Source organism: Ciconia boyciana, chromosome 3 (genome assembly GCF_034638445.1).
Source record: "Ciconia boyciana chromosome 3, ASM3463844v1, whole genome shotgun sequence".
NCBI classification, from domain to species: Eukaryota; Metazoa; Chordata; class Aves; order Ciconiiformes; family Ciconiidae; genus Ciconia; species Ciconia boyciana.
Genome location: NC_132936.1, coordinates 71,763,490 through 71,787,750, shown reverse-complemented (window position 1 = coordinate 71,787,750; position 24,261 = coordinate 71,763,490). Strand labels below are relative to the sequence as shown.

Here is a 24,261-nt window from a genome sequence, read left to right as displayed (position 1 = left end):
TATTGAAAATTCCCCCAAATACAAGTGCTTTTGAATGCTTAAGGAAGGTCTTCGACAGAGAAAATCATGAAAGGAAAGAGAAAGGAATTTTCATCTCTCTATCTCTGGACATTTTGGGGTTCAAAAAGTTTCAGAGAAGGAGGAGATTTGATATTGTTCTGAGTCAATTTGCTCTGGCTGAGGAAATGACGAGAAGGAAACTATTTCCCTGTCTCGGGAACCATGTGGTGTTCCAAGATAAGGCGAGCACTTGCTAATTCGAGTGCACAAGCAGGAAACGTGAATACATCCATTTCCTTTCAGGCAAACAACACAGCTCCCTGGCAGCACAAAAGCATAGCTTCTACTGCTAAATCTCAAACGTTCAGAAACCCAGTGCTCCTCTGTGGACAAACCATTCTATATTTGTTATTTGGATGTTATGGATAGAAACAACAGTACTTACTCACCAATCACATGGCCACCAAAGTTTTGGGGTAAGGATTTTGGTTCTTTTTCTAGAATATCGTTAAAGTAGATGCTGAGATTCGCTGGTGATTGCCTTAAAAATAAATTTAGGTACTTTCAAGCCTCATGTTGTAAGCAAAAAGTGATGAATAGATTTTTGTATTTCTTGCAGTGCAAAAGATTGTTTTCCGAATGTTTCTTTGACAAAGTTTTATCATGTTTTTAAACTAATCAAGACAGCAGGAACTGCCAGGGCAGAATTGATTGTTTGACAAAGTTCATTACTGAAGTCAGTTGAAAAGGTGGCTATTGACTTCAGTATGTTTCAGATCAGGTAGACATTCTCAACTGTTTAATGGATGTACCTGCATGGCAGACATGATCTGTTTCATCTTCTGATGAAAAAGAGATAGCAAAAACTAAACGTGTTGCAACCTTTGGAATAAACTCTTACTCCTCCAGAATGAAAAATTATTTGTAATTTTTTGTGGTGCCTCATGATCAGATTCTCTTTACTTTTTCCTCAATGTATATTTTGATTATTATCCATTAAGACTGTTTTCTTTCACCCAAACCTGGGAATGGTTCATTAACTGAAAAGTATAGAGTGTGAGGTGGAAGTATATGTTATACTGAAATTCATTCAAGGTAATTAGATTCAGTGACTGGATCCTAATGGATTCTGTGCAACAGCTGTGGAGAACCTTTCCCTCCAAAAAGCTCCAATGCTCGCTATGTTTAAAGTGAACATGTATTAGCATGTAGCATTAGAGTGAATCATATGATCTGGTTTTGTCTGTTATATTATAGCTATTGAACAATGACCTCTCCAAGAATGTATGCACTATCTAAAACCAAAAAATAATATGCATTAGCAAAATAGGACTTTTGTTGCATAGAAGTGTCCTGGGAAAAGAGTGGAAAATAACCGTACAAGAAGATTTAAAGAATGTCCTTAATTTCCTTAGCAAGAATCTGTCGAATGCCATCCACATTTCCTGCAGTGACACATATATTTTCCTACTGGGAGGCCATGAGCAACTCACTTCATTTTTGTGTCTGGGTCTAAAGAGTAGGATAATGATACTGGACGTCTTTGAAAAATACTTACAGATTAACTGAGGAAAAAATACTGTTATTACTGTTTCAGAGTGTCTTGTCTGGAGATTGTCTGCTGGACTCTGAAGAATAACTATCATTTTTGTAGAGTGGAACTACATGTAATTCTAAAATGGCTCTTTCGGAACAAAAATGAAAGTGCTTTCATCAACATGTACTTTAAGAGTCCTTGTGTAAAAGGTGCTGCCCCTTGTTACTGCAGATTTGCTTTTATTCTGAGGTAAATTATTGCTTCACTGTCATGGAAACATATACAAGAAACAGCAAAGTTATATGAAACTCTAAGGATTCATTAACCATACTGCTCAGACTGTGGGCAAGGTGTTCTCCATCTTCATGAAGAGTCAAAAAAAGTACCTAAGAAGTGAACATTTAAATTCCACAGCATATTGCATGCGGCTGGCCCCGCTGGTACTGCTGCTACTCTGTCATTCCATTTAAGGTACTTCTCCAGGTGCACCAAGCCAGGTCCTTCAATATCAAGAGCTGCATTTGACAACACAGAGCAGGACATGCATGAGCTGTCTTATTGCTGACAGGGCCAGCATCTCCTTTTGCCAGCGTTGCCCACCTGGCTTGCCAGGGACTGATACTGTGCCCAGCCCTGATCACCTCCCATTTGCTTACACTCTGACAGCAGATGAACCTCACAGCTTGGGTTTTTGTGAGGAGCTTGCATGGTCCTCACAATGGGAGGGGAGATGCCTCTTAGGTTTTTCTTATTTTTCTGATAGATTTTAGAAGAGTTAATAGCATTTCCTCTTCCTTTCCTGTAGGTATATCATATGTGGTAGACTAGAGAGGGACACTATATAGTCTGTGTCAGAAGACAATGACTGACACAAGCTCACTGTGAGGAAACTTCACTTAAAATGACAGAATTGTATTTTCTGACATCCTTGGAGATGCATGACCTGAGGTAAAAATAAAACTACACATCGTAGGCATAAATAAAATTGAGGTCTTTATTAAATGAGAATGCAGTACTTGAAACTATGATTTTTCAGGATATGGCTTACCAGCTGTTTCACTGTTTTTCTAAGCCACCCACCATGTAGTGCTGTAGTGCTGCTGAATACATTACCAAGAGATGCAGATCCTTTTCCATGCATGTGTGACTTTTCAGCAGCTCCCATGCACTCGGCCAAAGTGTAAACTTCAACGTGTGTGCAAAGGTTTGCTGAGAGGGACTAACTTTGTGAGAAAAAAAACTATGCTGTAAAAATTGTTAAAGCAAGTATTCATAAGGATATTTAATCTCTTACAATTTTCTAAACCATCTATTGTCTAACATCTGGTTCCCTACTCTGGAAAATATACAAGCATCCTGTTTTCTAAAGCTGTTCAGTTTCCAATGGTAACTTCACATAATAGCATCTTAAAAGTGACTCTAGGAATTTTAAAACAATGAAGAAACCAAACTGTTCTCCACTTATTTATGTGTGAGCACATATACATCTTTTTACAACTGCTCCAGGCTAGTGGAAGTGTGCATGAATAAAGCTGTGTAGACAAAAACAAGATATACACACCTTGCAATAAGTCATGCTGTGTGAATTGCCTAAGTAGTCTAAATCCTCTATATATAGTCATGCAAAGACCTTAACAAATAATAATATAAAAAGAAAATTAGCACACTTTTTTGCAAGCTCAGTGTAGAATCAGTGACAGCCTAAAGAGTCAATAACATGCTTAGCTGCAGATCTTGCAGGAATTCTTCTTTTGAATTCAGTCTTCACCATCATCATTCTGCAGTATTTTTGAAGTGCTAAATTATGCAGCAGAGTAAACCAGAAGAAGCAAAACAGTAGTTTTGCTGGCCTAAAATCAATTCTGCTGGAAAAAAATAAAAAAGGAATATTAACTTCCTCTTCTGGTTTAAATTCATGAGTTTCATGATAGAGCTCCTGGCCCTGTCAGCAAATATCCTCTGTGTAATGTGTCACAAGCACAAAATCGCATTCCGATTCTCACTTTGCTAGAGCTGTTCCCTATTACAGATGTTGAGCAGAGTCTCTGCAGACATACGTGCCTGGTTCAGACAAGTTGTCTGAGCTACTGCAAGGATGCAGGAGCTCATCTCTTTCAGGTGCCAGCTTCTATGAAGCTATGTAATCTCCAGTCACCCTGCCTTGCAGTGGGAATCCATAGTATGGTGCTTTGGCAGAGGTAGGAAGAGAAGCACTTAAAGCCAGCCTCTGCTGAACTTCAGCACTGTTGGTATCACATGGGACTGTAGACAGAGAATCTGGATTATTTTTTTAATTGGTAGTTTCAAAAGGAGGTTTGGCCATAGCTGAGTGAGAAATTCAGGGTTTGGTACCCATCCATCAACTACTAATCTCATTTTTCACTGTTTTAATATAGTCTTTATTGAGTATATTTTGATTTGTAAGTTAACAGTGGGAGCAAAGTTGTTTCCATTTTAACCAGGAGTGCATTTCTTGTAATTCCTAAAAGCATTTTCAGTCACACACAATTAAATACTTAAATGGCTTCGAGACAATCCTATTTCTCCAGTGCAGATAGTGATATACTTTCAGATCAGGAAATTTAATTTAAATAGTACATTTGAACAATATGGCAGCAGCAGAGAGAAAAAGTGTAAGCAGATATTAATCAACATAAACTTAGATCCTAGACTATCCTTCAGTCTAGTTTTACTCAAGTATCTATTTTAAAAGGCAACATTACAATTTAACACCTTAAAAACATTAAGGACAATTTTTCTTTTCTTTAATCAGAATCCAGGGTGTTATTTGTCCAGTGTGTGGAAACAATGCCATATATCAGCTGGCTTCCAGCATTTTAAGATTGCACTTTAAGCATTATCGCTTGACTTTATAAGCTACAAAAGCACTCATGGTTTTAAATATGTCAAATTTTGCCTTGTCTCTCCCTCAACCCACTGGTCTTCTCCTCATTAAAATTCGTGGTGTGGTGGTAGCCATGGCAGAGTAGAAGCAACAGCAGCAAATCCAGTCTAGTTCTTTGCCTGTGAGAAAAGAAGCGTTTGGCTACCTGTGTGGTGACCAGGTTAAGCCTGTTGGCTTCCACTGTGGTGGCTGTGTCAGCACATTTCCAGCATGCTCCCTGGGTGGTCTCTCCTCATTCCCGTTGCTCCTCTTCACACACTTTGCACCCTTCCAGTCTCGCTTTAGCAGCAGCAAATGATTTTGAGGCAGCAAAGACTCTGGGAGCTGCCTCAGCTGTCCTGCTGGAGATGGGGACACACAAAGGCTACAATTTGGAGCACTTGACAGCAGATGTGGCAGTGGTAGCTTCTACCAGGCTACTACTCTTCCTAGTTTGATGGCTGGAAAAAAACAGCATAAACCAGACTACCCCAGAGGGCCTTTATGCTGGTAGACTGGGCATTGCTAATAGGGCAGAGGACTCCATTAAGCTGAAGATGCAATTCCTTTGCTGGCAGATAGGAGGAAGTGGAGGTGTGACATACAGCCACTTATAGATGCTTTACACCACTGCAGATTTTTTTCTTAGTAGAGAAAACCTTCAGGTTAGAAGTGGAAAAAAGTAGGAGGAAAACACGACAAAATTAGAGCCTTGGATTCAGGTGCAGTATCAACCTCAAGGTTGTATTTCCTGAATTGCTATTTTTCTTCTTCTCTTCCATTCCCCTTTCTCCTTTTTGAAAATTTCACCCTGGCATACATATTCTTCCTGGTATTTTAATTCGTGACAATCAGTCAAAGTAGAGCAAGGTGATTGAAGACACTGCATCAGCTGGAATTTTTTCTTGCAGTTGGTCTCTTTTTTGGTCACTTCTTTGTGTTTTGGAAAAAGCCAGTGACTTTAGAAGTGAAATACTTGGCAGAATATCACACATCATAAAGAGCTCACAGCACAAGGAATAAATGTCTTCACAGGAGATATAATCTCTTTCTGCAGTCTTTGGGTTAGATCAGTGATGCCTGCAAAAGTTTGGAAATAGGATGTGAACAAGTGAGCTTCTTTCTTCTGAAATCATTCTGCTGGAGTCAGACAACTTCAGACTTGACAGGCTCCTGTTGTTGGAAGCAGCTCCAGGAGAACAGAGAGAGGGAGAGGCAAAATGCTTTCTTCCAAACTCATGATGCAGTCCTGCTCTAGCGTTTGAGGGAATAATTCTTTCCAGTGCTTAGCCAAAGCAGTAGGACATTGTTCTCTTCAGAAAACAGAGACTGAAAATGAGGATAGAGCCTTTTAGTGCCCAAATACGAGTGTTGCCATGACCCAAAATACCGCTCTGTGTTTTTGATGACTAAGTAAACAGTTCTCCATTCATAGTACTACTGGGGACAATAAGTGAAAACTGTATTCCAGTGATAACTGACATTCTTAATTTTGAATTTCTTTAACCTCATTGCCTTTTTGCATTTAGTTAAAATGATATATAAACAACAGATAAAATTACCCAGTAAGAATAAAAATTAAAAGCAAGCCAAATTCATCAATACATGGTGAGTGAGAGGGAAAGGAGCAGAATGGTCCCAGCAAATGTTATCAGAGGAAGGGATGATCCATATTGATTTGGTGAAGTGAAACATATCTGAAATAATATATCTGAGTTCTTCGGCCAGGAGCCTGTACTAATACCTCTCCCATGTCACAGACGGCCATATATATAAAATGCAGTCTTCACGCTGAATCTGCATCTCCCCATCTGGCATACACTGACTATGTCTACAGCAACAACTTTCCTGCTCAGACTTCCCGGAGTGCTTTATCACGCACTACCTTAACAGGTCTCTTTGCTTAACACTTGAATTTCAGAGTCTGGCTTCTGGCTCATCAGGGATACTGATCCATTGCTCAGGACTTGCAACTCAGGGCTTTACCTCATAGTGTGTGATATTAAAGGACTCAAATCATTGAGCAGACTTCTATCCCTGTCATGATGGAGTTAATATGAGAGTCAATTGTATGTGAGAAAACCCTCCTTCCAGCTCCCCACCTATCTTTTCCAATCAAATAAATGGCTCATACTTCCAGGTTTCTTATTATAGATTTTCTAGAGCCTTGCTAGTTCTTTATTGCTTGCCTAAGCTTCCATCTTCTGACTAATATTTTCTCCTTTACTTATTCAAGCTGGAGCCTTTAAAAAAAGCAAAAGTTGTACATCTCCAAAGCTACCTTTCCATACCCTTAAGACCTCTAATAACAAAGAGCAGCTTGTCTTTCATTCCCATTTCAGAGCCAAGTATATCTACTGATGGTAGAAAAAGAGCTTTTTTTTAAGAGCATATAATCCAAATGCCCTCGCTGATTGGTTCTAGTATATGTCAGTGGCATGTGAATTTGGACAACCCAATATAAATGTAGTCTAACACATAAAATAATAAATAGGAAGGAGGGATGCATTTCTTATTTTAGTCAGAAAGCTCTCAGAATTCACTGCATGAAATGGCTAGGAAAACTGGTGGAAAAATATAGCCTTGGAGACTACTTTTTCCTTGTTTCTTAGCCCACAAGTTATTGATCAGATGGACTAATTAGAGCATTATTCCTCTAAAATATGTGCAAAATGTTGTCTGTACGAGAAATTTCTAGTTGTGTGAATGGTGTGACTGCATAAGATAAGGTACAGTGCAGAAAGAAGTAGAGTATGTGTCAATCTGGTATGGACAGACCACATCCTTGGGGCTGCAGATTTCCCCAGTTTTATCAACTAATGCACCTGCAAGCATACCTGGCTTAGTGGCTGTGTAGCTGTGTAGAGTAAAGGCAATGGTGACATAAAGCCTCCTCCTCCTCCTCCTACAAGAAACCTGCCAACACTGCACAAAATTTTTATCAACTTCAAAATGTGTTCAGACTCCTGAGGTAGGGATCCTAACATGGAGTAAAATACATTGACCCTTCCCAAATTCCCTGAGAAACTAGAATTGTTTTATTTGCCTATGGTCAACTTGAACTTGGAGCAGGCTGGATCCCCCAAAAGACATATGTGGAAATATGCATACTGGGAGGCAGATTTTTAGTTGGGTTTCTGGAAGATAAGACAGATGGTTCCTCCACATTTCAGGTCCCAGTTTGAAAAACAGAGAAAACTTCCCTGTGCTGCTTTGTAGGAATGTTGTCAAGAGAAAGATGATGCAGTAAAATGTGACACAGAATCAGACAGAAAGCTGGTTCTGGTTTTGCAAATGCTTCCTGTAATCATACTGATTTTTTTCCAGTACATTTATCTGAGGAGCAGATGTACAACACAGATATCAAATATGATACATTTAAACAACACTATGAAAGACAATGAGATCTTTACGATAAAGTTGCACCCTTGAAATGTTTCCCTTCTTATTACCAGTCTCAAATCTAGTGTACCTACAAGTTCTCCCTCCTGCTTCTCCGTGAAAAGTCACATGATGCCACAAATTTAATAGTGAAGCCATATTTCCAGATTACTTAACCAAAGATTTTCACTTGAATGAGTAACTTTTTTCATATTGATAAAGAATAATTGCAATGTATATTCATGGTGAATTTGCAGAAATCAGGACTGTGAAAATCCTATACAGCTCAGCAGAGTCTTTAGGACAAGGGCCAGCTTTGTTTTTATCTGTTACAAATGCCACACGCTGGGACCTCAGGCAGACCCTGAGAACATAGTACACAGACAAAAACAAATAATGGCAACACCAGTAAAACTCAGCTTCACCTGTATAGGAACTGAGACAGACTTTTTTTTTTTCCCTACCTCTTGGAGAGGGCTGTAGGATTGTGCATCCTCCCAGGCTCAGCAGCATCAGAGTAACTTTTGCTGCATGGCTTCTGAAGCAACAGAGATTTCCCCCGACTAATGGCAATCTCTTTTTTCCCCTTCAGATGAGATATTGATCCACATGAAAATCCTGTGATAGAGATGTAGAAAATGTCACATAACTAAATAACTTCTCAAGTGCTCAAGTGGTCAGGAGCTGATTTAAGTATTCCACATAATTTTGATAATGATCATGGTAGCTAGAGGACTGCTGGGGCAAGGGAGACCCACACGTGCCACCTTTCCTCTGCCTGAACCTGTTAAGATCTCTACAAGGAAGAGGGTTATTGTCCTATCTACTAGGTCAAGGTCACCAGAAGATCTTCCCATTTCCAGCTCCCCTGACCACAGTGTGAGCTGGCTCAGGATGCATCACAAGGCAGCAGCAGAGCAGCCTGGGCCAGTGACTCAAACAGGACACAGCTTTCATATAAATAGTGCTAACACTGAGAGGAAAGGCAACGGGGTGTGGGTTTAACTGAAGGAAGATAAAAGATAGCATTGGATGGTGAGGCATTAGCAATGACAGCAACTGTGTTTGAACATCAGCCCTTCAGTGGCAACATGACAGCAATGAATCTCATTCCTCTGTAACACTCAGGGTCCCTGGCTCCTCCTCTGAAGCCCTCCAGAAATATTCTTATACCAAATTAAGAATAAATCCATGACTTGTGATGTAATTAAAACGGAAGGCATTGCTCATCTTCCCCCTCTCAGCTTCAGGATATACCATGTCTCTGTTCCCCCTCAGCTGTGTTTGAGAAGGGCTGATTTGTATGCAGCTTTTCAGCTGGATTTCTTATGCACGTGGCAGTACTGTTTGCTGGAGCGGCTGGGTCTGTGTGCTTCATTGTCTTCCAGTATTGCTACAGAGAGCCTGAAGCAGCCAGGCAAGAGATGCTGCACTGCACCTTCTAAAGCTACTTATGCTGGTGCCAAACTATTGTGGGAAGCCAGCACTTCCTCTGTGCTCCATCAGGGACAGGAGTCAGGGTCCTATGTCAAATCTAAACATACTCTGCCCACGCTGATTTCTCCAGGAGACAGAACTGTGTCTTAGCCTTACACTGTGTTTTATTTCCAGCTAGCTTTTGGAGATACCATTTTGTATGAGCTACTAGACTACTATTGTTTTGTATAAACCCTACATAAAAATTTATCAGATAAATCATATACTGTCTTCTCAAGGGGCAGAATGATCAAACTATTCCAAATTTAATATGCTTATGCTTATTTTGCTATCAGTTAAGTAAAAGATTTGGCAAGCATGTGAAAGTTATCGCTTCCGTTACTGAAGCAAGGGGGATTATATCAATAGTCAGACCTTACATTTAGGAAGAAAATATGCAAATCCATTCCAAGATCTTATGTGCAGGCGTGTCAGAGAGATAAAAGTAGATATTAATGAGGGACCTTTTTTTTTCCTTGCCTTTATTCTGGCAAGCCCAAAGAAAAGAGTATTACTGTAGCTGGATGAAAGCAACAAACTATGTCGTGAAGAGAAAAGACCAGTCTTACTCTTGCACGCTGTCTATTCAGAGCACGGTTTCTTCCTTGTACATAAATTATTCTTTTAAAGTTAGTCTGTCATCCTCAGGCTGTGTTTTGTTGCATCCTAATTACTACTTCTTTCCTGCTTTCCCCACCCCCCATACAGCCATTGATTTATCAAATGCTTAACCATCTTTAGCAGGAAGGACACAGATCTGAAGTAGTAGAAGGAAGAGGCAAAGTTTCTTCAGAGTATTATTTAAATATTAATCAAACACACAGCGCATACACGTTTTGGCAATTTCACCTACTGTATTAACTGAGTATGTGGTGCTGCTCGTTGTCACATGAGCTGCCAGAAGCATCATTCTTTATTTATCCACCAAATACAGAAATCTCGTATTTAGGAAATGAAGTATATTTCTTCCAAGCACGACACCAGCAAATGTGTTGGCATGTGAATGTGTCACATAATAAAAGGAGCTTAGTGCTGTGCTTTCTCCCCAAGACAAATCCCCTCTAGCTGCATGCTCAACTGCTAGAGCCTAGCAGGTTTCATATTCAGATGTGTTAGTCTCAGCACATCATGGGTGCAATGGTTCTGCCTCAGTTCTTGTAGAACCTGTTGAAGGAAAATGCTTTGTATTTGTACACAACTTCCCATTTTACCATTGCAATTCATTTAACCACGAGTCAAAAATCTTTGTGAGCCAAATGAGTGGCTGTCAGCAGTGCCATCTCCCTTATACAGAAGATTAATCTGAAGCATGGAGATGGAATGAGATGTCCACAACCACAAAAGAAGAGCATAAAGTAAAATCAAGACTCAAGACTGACCCTATCCTTTTGTCTGGGAAAAAAAAAGAAAATCAGAAAAGACTATCAATAACAGTTAGTATAGACAACTTCATTTTTTCCTGCTTTTCAAGGTAGAAGTTTCACTTCCTATACAAACTTAATAAAAGGTAATTATTTAGATTTTTGAAGCCTATTGTATAGTAGTTAAGTTTGCACCAAGCAATCCTAAATTATTCTCCTAACATAATTTATTCCCCTTCTACTCGAGGAGACAGAAAAGGGACTTATGTGAGTTTGATTTTCAGGTATTGAAAATGGGATGATAGTAACTTAAGATTTATCTGTTAAATAACCTCAACCAAAACTCCATCAACAATACAAATATGTACAGCACTGTTATGAAATAATGTCTAGGAAATTTTCAGCAAAATAATTGAGGGAGAAAAAAATAGTCGGTTCAATGCAATGCAAAAACTTCCTTGGGCTCTGACACATGCTTGCTGAAGTGAACAGCCAGGGCAGTTTCTGCTTCTCAGCAGAGGCCTCTGCCTTCGTTCTCTGGCATCTTATTTGCAGAAGAAAATTAATTCCCTGTTTCAGACATTTGAATTCACAATCCAGCCTCTTAACACACACTTATGGCTTATTTGGCCATTTAGCTGACATATGTTAATTTTAAACCCTTTGCTTTAAAAAATTACGTTATATTGATGCCATCTCTCAGTTATCCAGGGTAATGGAAGGATGAGCCAACCAAGCAGACACAAGGCTTCTGTGGAAGGTGCATAAGTTACACAGGCAGAGTATAAATGAAGAAGGAGACCATTGATGGCTCTGTTGATTGAGAAGAGCAGGAGTCTCTAGGCAAGTAGGACCTGGACCAGTCTGGTGGAATACAACCTCCCAAACACCACTGGCTCGTGTGGGACAAGCACCAATGTCCCACTTCACACTGAGTCTCCAGCCTGGATCATCTGTCGTAGGTCATCAAGAGTTGACTAATACTCTAGATCAGTAATCATCTGACTTAGAAATTATACCAGCAATTATCAACTTGTGGTTGCACAGATTCTTGTGAATATTACTTAATTAGGTCTCCTAACCCACACTGAAACAGATATTCATAGCCATATTTGCTACAAGAGAAATCTCTGAAACTGATTGATGGTCACACAGGAAGTACTGGGGGAAAGAAAGCTCAAATTTCTGAACTGCAGATAACGAATTGAAGAGTACAGTACTACCACATATGAACATACTTCTGTATTCTCAAATTGTTCACTATTATACCTGTTCCCCAAGGAAGATAAATGTAGCAGGAGACTTTTTGCATTACTGGATGTAGCTCAGGTATTACTGCAGTGAAAAAAGCAGGAAAATCTGATTTAAATACAGATCCCTCTTCCTGCTCCTTGAATACTTGTTTATTGGATACTTTCGATCAGGATTCAGTGAAGTTCACAAACAGCTCCTCTTCCTCCCATTCTTCAACTTTGTACAACTTTCTTAGTTTTCACCTGAAGAAGGCCCTAGTTTTAGCAATCTCAAAAAATAATGAGACTCTAAATAGAACACTAAACACTATTTTCATTGATGGCTATTTTTGAACAAGCAATACACAAGTTAGACCCATCAGCAGAATACTCTGTGGCACTATTTCAAAGGCAGTATATTTCTGAGTGAGAAGAGACTGTTTCTGAGAAACTTTACAGTTTTGGGCCCCAGTAGATTTCCTCCAGCGTCTGCCAAGACACTATGTTGTACATATCTGTTTCATTCATTTTGTCGATGTTAATACATGATGTACATTTAAAATGGAGAGTAAGAGGAATGGAACTGGGAAGGGGAGATTGCTCCTCTCCTGGGAAGCAGCTGAGCAGGTTGCAGGGGGAGAGGGAGAGAGATTGCACAGCTAAGGGCAAGGAGCAGAAACAATGTCCTGCCTGTCGGGTGACGGAAAGAGACACTTGAGACCCAGAGGCAAATGTGCGGAGGTTGCCGCACTTCCGAAAAGCACCGCATTGAGAACCACTGTTTATAGGATGTACTGCGCAGGCTGAAATGCGGTCTTTATTTCTGGTATACCTAGTATCTCAAGGTACTCAGAGTGTGCCTTGTCACTCTGAGTTTTCTCTCTTTTAAAATATTCTACTTTATATTCTGATAAAACTTGGACTTTCAGTATAAATACTTCTTGGCCTTTTGTGGGTTCTCACAGCAAGCTCCACCTGAAGCTGTATCTGGGTCAGGCAGGCTCTTCTCAGACCACAGACAACAGAATTGCTGTGGTGGGACTAAGGATGATTTCAATGTGTTCCTTACCCTACAGTCTTCCCAGTAACCTGAAAAACCTTGTGCTTTGTTCCAATCCTGGATGTCTTCTGTTTTCTTAGATGTAGCACATGTACTTTGGTATTTCCTCCTTATTTTTAAGAATTTTAGGAAATCCTACTTAATTTTAAGTTTTCACTCCAGTCACTCATGCTCTTTTCATATAGGAAATTATTTTATTCTCAGGGTCTGTAAAATAATCTTACCAATTAAGTAATAACTATAATGCCATATTGCACTGTGGCAAATTGTAATTTACTGTTTGATTTAGGTTCATGCAGAGCCCATATAGCTTAGGCCTATGCTCTGGTTTTGTGAGGTTGGTAAGAATGCCTTGCCAGGGGATTGTTTGCTGCACATAAGGAAAAAATCAAAATTATATTACTGTCTTTGTAATGCATTAGGAATCATAATGAAACCATGCGGTAACAAAGTTTCTATCTCTGTCTGCATAAAGGAATCTTTGCTTTGTTTTATATAGTTATGCCAAAGGCATTAAATTAAACATGCTGACATCTCTGTCTTAGATGTTTCCTTCTCAGTATTACAATTACTCTTTATTTATTATTCCAGTAAAAATCAACTGACAGTAATATCAAGGGAACATCATTAACTCTGAGTTGGTTTGTGGGATATTGAGATGGCATATTCGACTCTTCCGGCTTTTTATCACAACAAATTATGGTATTAGTAAACAAAGCAAATGTACTCTGGTGCGTGGAGATCATCCTGGACATCACTGTGGACGGCAAGAAATATGAATTTAAGAACAAACTTAGCCTCATGCTTCTCCATCAGCACAGACATTTCTACGAAGCCACAAAACTGTACAAGCTTTACTTCATTGAGCTTCTGAACACTTTTGCTGTGCCTCAGCCTTACCTTACTTTCAAAGCCTCTGCAAAATGCTAGTCCTAAGTGTTTATGGCAATCCAATTCAGAGCTTTTCTAAGTTTTGAGGTACTGGTAACGTTTCTATAATCTTTTGTTGGAATGCTTCTTGTTAGCTTTTTCTGACAGCCTATTTTCTTAGAATTAAGGTGGTTTATGTATTGTTTAGATTTTCAGCATAAATTTCCAGCAGAGGGCAATCTTGTTCCTAGGTAGGTTGCTCGTTTGTTAAGTTAACCCTCTAATAAACAGCCGTCCCCTCTACATTTCAAGCGGAGAACTAATCCAAGGGCACAGACTGCATTTTTTTAATCTTGTCATTTACTTAATAATTTTTCAGACGCTTCTGCAGCCTATTTGCTTACCTGATCGAAGACAGTCTTAGAAACTGCACAAAATAACGTCAGTATGGACCTTGAGCTGTCATCTGTTCTACCTTCTTTTTTTCAAGACAGGATTAACTATATTACAACACTGCTTGACTGATACTGGTTTTTAAAATCTTTAATGGGGGTAGATGCACCACCTACCTGGACTATCTAGTCTAGTTCTTACCTGTCCTCATGGATAGAAACACATTTTTAAATTTCCTTTGCTCTATTTTAAACCCAGTACTTTTTGTTTTATCTGCAGTGGACATAAAAATAACTGTTTAGTTATTAGGTGAAGTGGGAGAATTACTCTCTGTTGCTGCAGAAAAGACTCTCGCACTAGCACAGGCCGAATAAAACATCCCTCTAGCAAGCTGTGTCTGAATGCAGAGCACTGACATTTCTGACAGGCTATCTTACTTATTTTGTTTATTAGTTCTCATGTCCTGCACATTCTGCTTTTCTTTCACCTTTTTTTCCCCACAGATTCTGTTTTCCAGATGCCACCATCCTCGTCTGTTTGTTTTCTGGATGTCACAACTACCTGAACCACCTTGTGCTGTAGCCCGTTGCTCTCACTCTTTCCACAAGAGCCTTGTGTGACCTTTCTTAAACTTCTGCCATGACTAAGATCACAGCTGGTTGATATTACACAGCAACTGATTTGCCCACCCAACTGAGTCATGGACTGCCTACAAATGATTAATGAGAGGCTGTTTTGCTAATACAATTAGTGACAAAAATTGGCAAGACAGTTATGTCAACACTTGTCAGATACAGTGAAATTGCTTTTTTTGAACTCAGCATGAAAACAGCAGCACAGGATTTGGCTACTGATACCAGCCCCAGTTTTAAACTAAGTTTTCTTGGAGTTGGTAGAACTGGCATAAAATTTCAAGTAGTTCAAATCACTTCAAACCTTCTGTGGTGGGAAAAAGTGGAGGCTCTCTGGGCCGAGGGTATTCTTCCTTTCCAAACTTGCTGCCTGGGATGCATGAGGAGGAGTAGCTGCAGCCTGTCTGGCTTAGAGATGTACATTTGCTACAGAGGTAGGAAGATGCTATAAGTTTGTTCAGACTTTGATGGACCCTGGCTGCTCCTCTCTGGTTTTGCACAAATGAGGCTGTGTTATGAATATCCACTGATGACTTACCTGAACTTCACTTGAAACCTGAGGCACCGAGACTCCTGTAAAACAGTATCTGAACCATTCTTACTAGTCAGGTTATTAGATTCGTCATCTGTAAATGCAATTCATACTTTAATACACTAGCTGGTGCTCTACGCTAAGCTGTGCAATGTTCAGGTATGAATTCCCATACTGGTTTGTATGGTTTTTATGCCAGATTTGGTCACTGAGCTTTCATTTCAGGAAAAAATATAGGGTGAGACAGAGGCTGAGCTGAATTTCTCCATGTCTGAGATCAAATCCTCTACCAGTTGTCAAGGCTTTTCAGCTTTGGGACAAGGCAATGTGTGTGTGAGCAAGCATGTGTGCACGTAGGGGGAGGAATGCTTACTTACTTGGACAAGTTTTGAGTCACTGGCATATGACATGGTATAAAGGAAAGAGAGCTCACAAAAATGTGAGAAGGAAAGAATTAAAATGGAAATACATTTACAATTCTAAAATTTGAATGGAAATTATAAAAATAGCTCTTTTCCACTTTACAACATGGTGGTATGTTCTGATACTTCTCATTGGTAATACAGCTGAAATCAATGAGCTTGTACGTTCTGCATAGAAGCTGGCTGGAGCGCACATGGAATAAGTTTGCATGTCAGGTGCACGATGCTTTATGCTAGTTTTCGGCAAGTGAAAGAAAAGTAAAATCGGAAAATTACTTTCAGTTGCTGAAGTAAATGAACAGAATCTTGCTCTAACATAATATGAGTAAAACATCTCCATAGCAAGCTGAGTTTGCATGCTGAACAATGCCATTCTTGACTGACCTTACCACTTCTAATAACTTTAAGATAAAACTACTTAATTATTTCTCTTTTAATAAAGCAATAACAAAAAATTTGCAGCTCCAAAACATAAAGAATATTGTAATATTTGAAAGTCACCCACTAGAAATCAAATCAAATGCGTAGCTATCATCTCACCCTATGGGTGTTTTCTGCCTCCTTGTGCTTAGCAATAGCATGAGCAGAACAGATGCTTGGAAAGGTAACTGGTTCTTTATTAGCTATTATTGGCAAAGATGAAGTTTAAATTCAAGTCACATGTGCACAGCCTGACTAAAAGATGCTTATCCATTTCTCTTTCCTTTGTATTCAGTACTTTGTCCCCTCTTCCCCTTCCCCGCCCTGGTTCTTGCTCTGAGATGCTCTCATTGAAGCTGCTACTTACATGATTTGGAAGGTACTACTACCCCTTCATATACTTGGCCAGCTGAAAGTTTACAAATATATGTATTTGTGAGCATGAGGCAAGGAAGATCTTGTGCCCACCTTAACTTTACACCTTGGGGAATTTATCATAAGGCTACAGGAAAGATGCAAGTCCCAAGGATTTCCTGAGTTTCCCAAGGAGTCCCAGGAAATCCTGAGGATTTCCAGCCCATTGCAACCAGACCTGAGGGCAAGAGGGAGATTCCTTGGGAAAACTCTTACATTCTAGTGGAACAAAATCCAGAGGGAAATTCAAATGAATCCTCAATGCAAACATGTTTTTAATTCAAAGGGATGTCTTGCTATCTGATGTGGTCTGTGCACATGAAATGAAAATGAAAGCCTTGCAGAAATAGGAGACTGACCTGAGTATGTCTCCAAGGATCCTGCTAAGCTCCATGATAGAGGCAGGATCCTCCATCTCAAAAAGCAAATCTATTTTATGAAGAGTTTGGTTGATCCAGGAACCGACAAGTCTAGGTAGGGACTGTGTTGCTAATTTTTTGTGAAGTATACCCCAAGGTGATGAAGGAGAGAACGTAGTCCACTTCTCAGATGCCTCACAGATTGGTATAAGCCCCCTTTGGTTGGCCTTGCTGCTGATGTCTAGGCTGGATGGGAAGAATTTGTTTCAGGGCCATAACTAGGAAAAGCACCTTATCAGCCAGTCTATCGTCTTTACTAATAACATGTCCAAATTTCTCCTGTATGGATTCTATAGAGTTTTAAGGACTTGCTAGAGACTATCAACTTGATAGGATATATACTAACACTTCATATATACAGTTCATGGAAAGTTATAAAAGCCTTAAAGAAAGATGCAACAACCAAGAAAAAGCTTTGCATAACAGAGGCGATAATCCCCTGTACAAACCTGTAGCACTGCATTTGCTTAACACTGCATGCAGAAATCAGGAAGGAGGGAATAGAGAGACTTCAGAAGGAATTGCTTGATCTGGATAGATGTTGGGCTGACAGACACATGCTGGCTTGGTATTCAAATCTGGGGGTAACCTCCAGAAGTCATGGGTGTTACTGTGGATTCTGAAATTCCAACCTTTTTGGCATGGACACACTGCAAGTACCATAGATAAGAAAGGTAATGTAGCTAAGATATTCAGTTGCTTTGTTTCCTTATATCCTTTTATTTCTGGCTTTGTACCTCAAAGTCTGTCCTGCGTTGTTGAAAAAAACCTTTGTCCTTCACCTCAGCTGGTGTCAGAGGTGAGAGGGGAGAACATTGCCTGAGACGGGGTATCAAATCTTTTCAGTTATGGCATAATCAAATAAAGCAGGCAGTGTGAGCAGCCTGAGAAAGATACAGATCAAAACATATTTAGGGGACCGGCACCTGGGGAGTTATTGTTATTGTCAGCATTCCTACTTTATCCCCAAATTGTTTTTCTTTTCCTTAAAAGCAGAGGACAGAATGACATGCACAGCTCTCAGGAAACCGTAAGATATTATAATGGCTCCTTGGGAGACACTTCGTGTCAGTATTGCTCTGACTCTCCTGAAAGGCTAGTTCTGCCCTGGCACTGCCCAGATTAAGGAAGAGAAAAACAAGTCTGTGAAAGCCAGCTGTTCCCCTCAAAATCCCAGGTGCAGCAAGACCTGCTCTGTCTTTGATCTTTTTCTCTGTTTGGTAGTATTTTCTCCAATGTACTTTAGGGCTGTGATCGCTGGACGTTCTAAAGAGGAAATCAATGGGCATAGATTTACAATTCTTCAACATAAGTTTTTAGAACGGAATTACATTTCAGTGAAATTCATCCTCTGTAGGGAGTCAACAAAAAGCAAGTTCAGCCTATTAGTGTGACCCACAGTTCCCACTGAAGTCAGGGAGAGTCTGGGAATAGAAAGAATAAAGTGTCTGTAACCAATGGGTCTAGTGATATTTCTATAATAAGAAGCAGAAGGCTTAAATGTAGGTCCAAATCAAAATGAAAGCATTTGGGGTACTAGATGGCAACTGCAATAGTCAGTGTAAGCTCAGCTGAGTTTCCCCAGGGAATAATTTGACCCTCTATTTTTACATTCATATATAGAGGTAGAAAAATAAAAGAATCAAATAAGTTAAAGAAAATGAAGACATTATCCAAAGGGATAATTGTTTGTGCTGTACCTCCAGCACAGGGGAACAGCACGTGGGAAGGACTGAAGAGCTGCACTCGATACTTTTGTCAATTCCCTCATCTGCTTTTAACAGTGTGAAATGCTGATTTGATTGTGCAGGTGGTGAAAATTATGGCAAGAGGGATGCAAGGACAAATCCTCACCACGGTGCATGGCAACCCCAGAGCCAGGTACACTTGTGTGGCTTGCTGTGCATCTGCTTACACTCAAGCCCCGCAGAGATCCCCTTCTCCTCCTCCTCCCTGCTGGGGCTGAGATCCCAAACAGGAGCAGGGATACCAGGTGGCAGCATGGAACCCTCTGCCTGGGGGATCCCTTGGCAGTCTCAAAATATAATAACATAACTGGCATTCCAGCCGAGGGGCAAGAGAAATCAGCCTAAGAAAGGATTAGTTCTTGCTCCACTTTCCCATAGCCACGCAAAGACAGCAGTAGGGGTCCTCAGACTGCAGCTCTAGTGCTTGGGAAGTGCTGTCTTTAGGACACTCCCTGGGATTTACTCAGCTGGAGGTGGCCAAGTCCTGGCTCTCCCATCCCACTTTCAGGAGTATGAGTAGGAACTTGCAGTAACAGAATGTATTAAATCCATTAAAATGACTTAATAGGCTGTTCCTGACCAAAAGGGACACAATAAGGCCTGCTGTGTCTCTGAAGATATTTTATAAAGGGCAGAATCATGATGAGTTTGTCAGAAGGCTGCTTAGGGTGATGGAGCTCTGATCTGCAGCCAGGAGTTGCAGCGCAGGATGCTGCCTGTGGGTTCTTGCAAAAAGCAGACCAGACAAACACCCTTTGACTTTAGCGTCCCCAGTCAAGAGTTTCTTACTTGTAAAAATGAGGGCTTAAAGAAAAATTATATTTTAGGGTCAAGTCTAGTCTGCCTCTGAACAAAAGGACAACAAAGCAGTCCCAAAAGGGAGCAGTGCTCTGCAGCAATATCCCATGCTTTATCCTCTCCAGTCTTTGCTTTATTTTCCCATTTGAAAAGGATAATGGTTAGAAGGCTATCTGAAAGCTAAGGTTACAAGCAACAACAATAGGATGTATAGCCATCCAAAATATCAGTGGCTTAATTAGAGCTTAAATTTTCTGGACTCATGGAATTTCAAGTCTACCCTGAAAAATATAAAGTGAATAAACTTATAGGGTAGGAGATTCACGGTGATGTCGGTAATTCATTATAAAGTTGGTCCTGTCTAGAACCACACCTGCAAAGGCATGTAGGGTAAATATACTGCCTCTCTCACAGGGTTTGATGGGCAGCAGCAAGGGCTGGGTTCAAATATAATGCTGCTTGGAGTCCCCACCCAGAAACCTGCAAAAATTTTATGCTAAACTTTCTGGTGCTCAAGGAGCTAATTTTCCCCAACTGCAAGTGTGAATCACATAGCTAACAATTCCTCACCGAAGGGAGAAAAGTAAGAGGGTAGATAAGGAAGGTAAGAATAACTAATTCTTAAAGTGCAATTATACCAATAATCATTTACATCTCCCCTGCTGGAAGGAAAGCAAATGTTTGCTTTCCCCCTCCTGCAGTGACCTGCCCTAAGTTTAAGCCTTGCTAGACACCGAGGCCTGACTTAAGCAAAGGTATCTCTTGGTGCATACTGGGATGCCTCTCCCTGCAAGCTGGTCCCGCTGGCTGTGCCTGGCTCCTCTCCTCTCCCTCCGCTGTGTGCTGGCTACTCTCCATAGCTGTCCCTCGGGCCACTCGCTCTCTTTGCCTCTCCAGCACCTGCTTTGGCTAATTCCCACAGCTCAGACCCGGTGTCATTATTTTGGATTCTGGAAACGACTGTTTGTGCAGCACCATAAATTCAGGGGAAACTCCTTAACATCTGTTACCCTGCAAGAAAATTTTGAACCTAGTCTCATCTTGCCCTTTTTAGGCTCTAACATCTGCATCCCCGGCCTGGAGTTACTACCTTCTATTACGGTGCTCAGCCAGGCACAGCGTTAGCTGGCCTGTGCTTCTGTACGCTATAGGAGTTACTCGCCTTTCTCTATCGAATGAATACAATTTCCTTTTTAACAGAAATGCTTCACAAACATGATAACACAGCACAGACAGAACAAACATGTTTCAAGCTGTCCCATGGCTCTTTTTCACTTATTCCCTCTTTGCTCCACCAGTAGTCAATATAGTGTTCCTTCTTGTTTGAGATCCAATCCCTTCTTGAATTTTGGGGGTATCTATAAAGGATCTTTGCATTAATTTCAGGCCTTATCCAGGATTACAAATGTATTTCCGAACTTTTGAGAACAGCAATAAAGCTGGTGCTCAGTTTCAAAAGTAAGTGAAGTTTTCTGAAGTAACTGTCCTACTCTTAGAAATACACAAGGAAAAAAATCTTATTCCTCCACACTGTGAAACCATGTGGGGGAGAAAACAATCCTAGCCATGCTCTTTTTTGTTTTCAGATCTCTTAATTCTTGAAAGCATTTATAAAAGAACTAGAAATGTACTTTTCTTAATGGCAGATTAATGCATCTTTAAATTGGGCATTGGGGATGGGAAATATTCAAAAGACTTAGTATTACTAATGGTTATCTCTAACCATAATCATTTAGGATATAGTAATTTACATTAATTACTATGAGGATTTAAAGTATCTGTTACTCAGCAGTAAAAGGCTGGGACGTGTTCTCATGTTGTAATAAACACAAGGCGCACTCCATTAGGAACATGGCAGAAACTACATCACTGTTGTATAGGTGAGTTTGCAAACACTAACGCATAGAACATAAATGTCTGTAAACAGAACGACAAGTCTGCATAAATCCACACCTCCACAGAAGCAAATGCTTGGCAGTTTTATAACACACCTTGGGGCTGGTGGGTGGCTGATTCTGGGAGTGACTAACGACTTTTCCCTTGCATTGGTACGGAAACTGGTATTAAATGCAAGCTACTTTCTGGATGTTGTTGAATTATGCAAATTAAAGAAAAAACACCATATAGTGAGAGCAATCTGAACTGCTGTGTTTGTGTCGTAAAGTTCATGTATTACATACAAAGATCTTAGGGTTTGTTCATCTTTTAAGGAGGCTGGCATCTTCAATTCATTTTCTGGCAGGAAAATCCTTCGGAGTTAATGAAATAACTTTGCTGTGTATTTTTGCTGTATTTCAGAGCAGATAACAATAGCCTTCACAGTGTCCATGGTGGTTGGACTGGTGATTGGAGGGATCATCTGGGCGTTGTTCACTTGCTTGTCCCGTCGCAGAGCTAGCGCCCACATTTCCCAGGGGAGCTCCTCAGCCTTCAGCCGTCGGTCCAGACCCTCCTCCCATGGCAACACTACTGGCAGGACTGGATTTTACCGCAACAGCAGCTGTGAACGTCGGAGCAACCTCAGCCTGGCCAGCCTCACCTTCCAGCGGCAAGCCTCCTTGGAGCAAGCCAACTCTTTCCCCAGGAAGTCAAGCTTCCGCGCGTCCACCTTCCACCCTTTCCTGCAGTGTCCTCCCCTCCCTGTGGAGACGAACAGTCAGCTGATCACTCTCACTCCCACAAATACCACCACAACCCTTGTGGGAAGCACCACCAACAGCTTAAGTCGACCCGAATTCCACTGGTCTAACAACAGCCTCCGCATCTGCCACTCCACACAAACCCCCCCTCCCGCCTATGAAACCATCATAAAAGCTTTCCCAGACTCCTGAGCTAGGTCCTTGCTGCAAACACACATGTGCATTTTAGGAGGAACCTCAATCATCTCAACAATTTTCTGTGCGTGATGAAGATCTCTGAGAAGTCTCCAGCTGCCGTTGCGGAGGGGACATACATTGCCAAGAAGCGGGTAGCAGCGATTTCTTAGAGCGCAATATCCCACTGTCCAAGGGGTCATTTCTCTTTGCACTGCTGGCTCTAATTTACTGTTCTGCCATATGCTTGCATATTTATAGTGTTGCATCTTTAATTGTAACCATCGTATCTTTACTCTAGAAGAAAGAAGATGCTGCCACATAAAAAAAAGGACCATTTCTTGAAGAAACAGATCATGTTAGGAATTTCTGATATACACATTTCTGCAAATTTCACTATTCTGTTTCTTAAAAAAAAAGAAGTTCTGGGTTTACGTATTTTCTCAAGGATGTTAAATTTTCAGAGAACACCTCCCATTACCCACCTTCTTCCTATAACCACAGAACAGCTTCTGTTTGAGGAACCTTAGACACAGACCTCGTAAAGGATTTAATGTCACAGTCCTGGCTGTGGTCATAGGCATCCTGTTCTGCTGATAGTAGAGGATCTTAAGACTCCATGTTAGGGCTGCTTGTATAAAATTCCCCACAGTGTGGGAAAAATGTTGAAGTATATGAAGCTTCATGCAGAGAGAAGTTTCAAACAACATACTAAATGCATGGTAACAATTATGAAGAATTTTGTCTGCAGCCAGCAGAACAGGTAGTCACATTTTAATACCCAGTAAGGCTGTATGGGAGCAGAACTCCTCATGTTTCATTTTTCTAGTTCTGGTTATCAAGATAAGCAGCATGAATGACAACTATTTTTTTAATTAAGTTTCCTGTTTTGCTATGGGATTACTCATTTCCTTATTTCAAATTGTTTTTCTCGAATTATACCAACATTTAATTCTTCCTGGCAAATTATTCACTGAAATCTTGTCTTTTGCTAAAGCAAGATTTTAGACATCTATGGCTGAATACTGGGATTGTACAATTAGTTGGAATATGAAGATAAAGATGGAATATTTAGTTGAGGTTAGCATATATTCTTGACTTTTATATGTGTATCATGTCAAGCTAACCCCTGTCTTAGTAGAGTCTAATTGCACTGATGTGAGAGAAGTCCAGGATTTGGAAATAGCACAGACAAATGGGGCCTGATTTAAGTCTTATTGTATCAGTTTCCTGTTAAATATTTCATGTTCAAATAAAGGGTAAAGAATTTCCACAAGTAGAGGAGCAGTCCTACTCCTCACTTACAAATAAGCCTGTTGTTCCTAAAAGGGCTGGGCAACTACCAGCCACAGGACTCCTGATCCTGAGGGGGCTGGTCCTGTGCTTCTGTAGAGACAGGAAGTCCTTATCTGTCTTCTGGGAGGGACAAAGATTCAGCAGCTTTTGAGAATGGGCAAAATGCTTAACATCTTACTTTCCTATTTTACTTTTGGAGACTGGCAGCATGCATCCCTTTGCCAAGCTCAGCATCCCTCAGGAAGCACTGGTATTGATCTCTGAACTGCAATCTTCCAGCCCAGTATCACCCCATTCGCAAATATTACTACAAGCATTGAGCTTACAAGCATTACTTAATGTAAACCACAAGTATTCCTGATTGTAAAGGCAAATTATTTTGCATGTATTTACTGACTGGCTTTCATTGTTTTATTTTTAGTGTGCAACATTTTCCCTTCTGGAGAGATATATGTCATTGCTAGAAGAACAACCATTTACAGAGTTTACAGAGCATTTCACTGCAGACACTATGGGTTCTAGTACACCGAGGACTTGCTGATAAGACTGCAAAACTGCATTTGGCTGGTCACA

The 24,261-nt window shown here is 40.5% G+C and overlaps 1 protein-coding gene across 1 annotated transcript; it reads left to right on the top strand.

Moving 5' to 3' along the window:
* The first annotated feature begins 344 nt into the window (after nt 1-344).
* On the top strand, nt 345-22,444 carry MYCT1 (MYC target 1). The gene is made up of 2 exons (XM_072857941.1): nt 345-476; nt 21,878-22,444. The coding sequence occupies exons 1-2, from the start codon at nt 422-424 to the stop codon at nt 22,408-22,410; spliced, it is 588 nt and encodes a 195-aa protein (XP_072714042.1). The 5' UTR covers nt 345-421; the 3' UTR covers nt 22,411-22,444.
* The last annotated feature ends 1,817 nt before the right edge of the window (nt 22,445-24,261 follow it).